This window comes from Brienomyrus brachyistius, chromosome 5 (assembly GCF_023856365.1).
Source record: "Brienomyrus brachyistius isolate T26 chromosome 5, BBRACH_0.4, whole genome shotgun sequence".
Lineage (NCBI taxonomy): Eukaryota > Metazoa > Chordata > Actinopteri > Osteoglossiformes > Mormyridae > Brienomyrus > Brienomyrus brachyistius.
In genome coordinates, this window is record NC_064537.1 from 27642844 (window position 1) to 27647843 (window position 5000).

Sequence of the window (5000 nt, forward strand, 5' to 3'; positions counted from 1 at the left end):
TTCTGTTTTGTTTGGATAACCTAAAAGCAACAGCATTATCAGAACTCGTGACTAAACACACGCTAGGGTGATAAATATGACACTTGCCAATAGATGTTGTCCACCTGAACAAACACGGTAGCGATAATTGTCACTCGAACTGAATCAATGCAAAAAGTAACTCTGCCTGTTATACTCCGTCTAATTCTTCCACGGTGTATTCGACTCACATTAAACTTGTGCAAACAAGTAGGCCTGTATTACCACATACGATTCGGTGCCAAGCGAACGCCACTGCAAGGCCCTTGGCAAAAGCCTGTGCTTATTTTATGCTAAACACGATTACGTGTAAAGTTACCGTGCAAACGTAAGAGCTGTAAAACATTGTTACGATGCACATTTTGTACACACAACGTACCCACATTATTTTTATTTGAAACACAACCACGAACCAAGGGAGAATATATCCGCAAGGCAATATGTTAAATCAGCAATGCACACAGAAAATTATATTTGAACTGAAAATATACATGCGAACACTTGTACTCGCGGTTCTACTACTGTAAACAGTCATTTGTTTAGTATCCATAGTATTATATCAATTAACCAAAGCTCGATTGCTTTGAGTATCGAAATTATATTTAAATAATTGCATATCGCCATATAAAATATAGGCCTAGATGTAGGCTGTCTTATAATTATTAAAACGTGTAGCTAGAAAAGATTATTTTAAACATCGCTACTATCTCTTTGTGCTACCTCCACACGGCCTTCTTAATGATGACTACTCATTGTTGTACACGCAAAAATTGACATCATCGAATGTAGGCCTATTTCTGAACAAATAAACCAAAAACATTTTTGTGATTGTTTTCATTAATTGTTTACTCCTTTTTTAACAATATCTGCCCGGAAATAATACAGTGATCATTCAAGAAATAGCCGTGGCATCACGGCCGCTCATGTACATTTTGTCCAGTTTTTGCACAGAAGGCCGGAATATTTTATAATCGCACACAATCTATTCTTAATTATGCAAACGGTAGCAACATATTTCACTGTTATTATTATCAATTACGTTCACATAAAAAACCCCACGTTATACTATGTAAAAAACAATAAATGTTAAAGACTATTACAACGGGAACAAAATGCTCGAATATCACCCGTACCAGTAAACATTTGCTTTATACACAGGTTATATTAGATATTACGACGAGCGTAACTGTTTTTTATACTACCGTTGACTTAGTTTGCTATATATTACTTTAAATAGCAGTAAAATCACGCAAGCTAATTATGTTCATGCCAGGTGTCACAGTAAACTGTTTTATTTGGACATATTCTGCACATATACATTTACATGTACATTAAGGATGTAGAAATAGACTGAAACTATCTTCTGTATTTTTTTAAACAAAAAAAAAAACAAAAAACGCACATTCAGTAGCTGACAAAATTATAATATCGATTTAAGACCTTCTTGGCCACACAAGTGAGTTAGTAGATAGCAAATATTATTTACCTGAACTCTAGACTCTACCAAGTCCAATCTCAGCGCAAGTGCTTCCCGCATGAACACGTCTGGATAATGGCTCTCATTAAAAGCTTTTTCTAATTCTTCCAGTTGCCATCCAGTGAAATTTGTGCGAGTTCTCCTCCTCTTACAACCAGGGCTATCCTTGTCTGGATCTCCTGAATCTACAGTGAAGGAGAAAGAGTTCGTCAGCACAGAAATTAATGCTACGTAGAATGATTTGAATTTCTTCGTCTAAATTTATATAAACAAAGTTCTAAATTTGCTTTTGAGTATAGAGATACAGGAACTCCAGGTTAATTTGCCTTTTTATGGAATTTTTAAAGTGAACTGTGCAAATTTTTCGCCAAGCCATCATATCAGACCAATGTAAATAATATTAATATGAGACAGCGTAAAGAGACTTACATATTCCTGTCGCCTGTACTCGTCCATTTAAAGCAGAAAATATAAGCTATATTTTTCCATGAATGTGTATCTTGTTCTCCTCGGTATGTTGTATGTTTACATTTTTATTTCTTGCTTCAATTCATGCTAACGAATTGCTTTATTTCTAAATGATCGTTTTGTTCTTTTCATGTACTTGACGTTTTATTCAGCATTCTTACAACACGGCAGAGTGTTATTCGATCACATTGAAACACACGGAAATTAAAACACACAAAATATGGCTTTCATTTTACCTCCGAAATGTTAGCAACGGTTCTGCAGCACGTTTTCCGAAAGATAAGCGATGAGGCTTCCTTGTCATTTTAAGTAAGTCGGCAACTGAATCTCCGTTCGTCGAAATAAAATAAAAAGGCGTTCCGTTTTTACTCCCTTACCTGTGAGTTTGTACTGCTGGTTATCTCCATTCATGCCGCAACCAGAAGACAGTAGAGGGTTCGAATTGACCACGGAAGCAGTGCATGAACCATTCAGTAATCCGTCTATAGAGAAAGGAACAGCAGCCGCAGACTGGAGTTGGTGCCCGGCTAATTCGTATACATGATGGTGGCTTAAATGGTAGGGAAATCCCACCATCCCACTAAGAGAGCCTCCAAACTGGGCATGAGGGTGCTCTAGTATCCTGCTGTCCATCATCTCCCGGGCAAAAGAAGCCAAAGGCTGGAGGCTGGTTGTGGGAATTTAGAAAGCATGCAGTAAGAGTGGGCAGCGAGGAGGAGACATGCTGTGGAGTGGAGGATGAGCTTTACTTTATCAACATCAACCTTCCAATAATTAGCCCAGGCTTTGGGAATTTGGGACCAATAAGAAACGTTAATCGGCTATGACGTAAGAGACGCGGTTTGAAAGCGTTTTCCATATCGATTGCTAATTATACCTGACATCCACCTCAATAAACAATATCAGAGCTGTCACAACAGGACAGAGGGGTTTTGATAAGAGCTACATCACAACTAGACGTTTTCTTTTTCTTTTTTTTTGTTGAGAACTAGCGATGTGATTGATATCCAGTTAAATACAAAATAGACAGAGCACAGATTTACATCTCACTCGTTCTAAAAACAATAATAGATTTCCCCCCAAATCAGTCAACAGCATGTTGTGCAGATATTTCAGAAGAAATGCTTTACGCGCTGAACCTTTAAAGTGATGTTTTCCAATTACAGAGAGACACTGGGCGTCAAGAAGACTGATCCAATAATAGGGAATTCATCACCAACCCTTCCCGAGCTGTCACATTGAATTTAAAAGTACAACCCCCTTCGTATCGTCTCTGCTTCCCGAATTCAACGCAATTTTTGAACCTGATATGTTGGAGGCAATGAGAAAAGCGATCTTTAGTTTCACATCCACCTTTGCAGTGCATTGAACAGAAGATATTTAAGACTTGTAATAATTAATTAGACGATCTCTCTTAATTGGCCATTGTTCCGTACTATCAGAGACGTATACACACGTGCGTACACGCGCAGATGCGAAATGTAATATGTATCAGTTTGTATATGTGTTTTACAACAGAAGCCAAAATAAAGTACTCATTATAAATGCATCAAAGCACTTCCGACGTAATTCTCCAATAAGGCAGCGTGCGATTGTCCGTACAAAACCAAATGGGTAACAGTATCTGACAGTGTTTCTCATAAAATTAGCTAGTAACCATTAACATGATTCCATACGTCATTTCTTAGCGCATGTATTAGCGTACAGAAATATAAGCGTTTTATATTTAAAACTGCATGACACTGATGAGAGAATGATGACATATTAAAATGCCGAAAAAAACTCAGCCAATTCGTATACATGCAGACATATACACATCGTGTATCTTCCATGTGAATGTAGCATCTGACATAACAACTCTTGCATTTACTTCTAATTCGCTAAAGTCTAGACTTTTATTCATAATTACTCTCTTTATGTGTACTTAATATAAACTGTGTCTACTGGACCAGATTTTGCCTGTAGCGATATCGCTTCACTTTGTGTTAAGTTTGTGAAGTGAAATGTAGGAAAAACGTGTTTCTGAATACTGAATGGTAATCAATCTCCTCTGTATGAGTACAGGCTTTCTCTCGCTTCCATTACTGAGAATTAATTCGACTTTATTTATCCCATTTCTGGAGCTGACAGAATGTTAATTTGAGTTGAAATTTCTCTCGCCTCTCACTCTCTGACCCCTGGCACCCGGATTGGCGTGTTGTAATAACCTGAATCTTTCAACTGAAGCCCTGATAATTGTTACCTTATTAGCATGCAAATTGTTTAATTAATATTATTATGAAGAAGCATATAATCCGTTTGTCACTTGACCTCGAGTCCACATAGCAACCAGCTTTCTGCATTTCAATGTGTACATTTGAATCAACTCTTTATAATGTTTCAGGGTCCTTGTCTGGCTTGACAAAACCTTTTCCTGTACGAAATCTGCCTTGAATGGTACTAGTAGCCGTTTGATGCGACTTTCTTTGTGTGTTGATGCTTATTTTTCTCATATTTGTTCATTCTATACTAAATTATGGAAATAGTTTTAAAATATATATTTATATTTATTTGAACATCAAAATCCGATAATTGCCTTCTTGTCATTTGCTCATAAAAGAGGCGTCTTAAAAGCCCCCCTCCAGTCCGGAGCACAGCTCCAGCCAAACACGCGGCTCAATGAAAGGCAGCCCTTGACACGCAGTCCTGGGAGACATTGCATTTAAATCCGTTTTTCTACAGCCGAGTGACATTGTCAGATGCTAGCTTTAATTAACTTGATAATAAGACGTACACGGCTAGCATTGGGGGCCTTAGCTCGCCTCGTCTTGTTTCCCTTTTCATTTGAATTCTGGGGTTTTATCTTCGGCAGCTTTTGCTGGCCTTTTCAGCGGCGAGCTGCAAAAGCGTTTAAATGCCGAATACATGAGCTAAGTAATAATAACTAAGCTAATAACAGGCAAAAGTAATCGCACGAGCTAGCATTCATTTTTAGTGTTTAATAAAGTGCGTAGAACTGAGATACACAACATTCACATGTACGGGGACTAAAATCGGT

General features: G+C 37.7%; 1 protein-coding gene across 1 annotated transcript in view; it reads right to left on the reverse strand.

The window, feature by feature from the left end:
- LOC125743184 (homeobox protein unc-4 homolog) overlaps positions 1-2694 on the reverse strand; it is a 4490-nt gene extending 1796 nt beyond the window's left edge. The window contains exons 1-2 of the mRNA XM_049015905.1: positions 2341-2694; positions 1505-1680 (exon numbers count right to left, since the gene is read on the reverse strand). Of these exons, the coding sequence (XP_048871862.1) occupies positions 1505-1680; positions 2341-2599 (435 nt within the window). The 5' untranslated portion in view covers positions 2600-2694. The remainder of the gene's footprint in view (positions 1-1504; positions 1681-2340) is intronic.
- Between the last annotated feature and the right edge of the window lie 2306 nt (positions 2695-5000).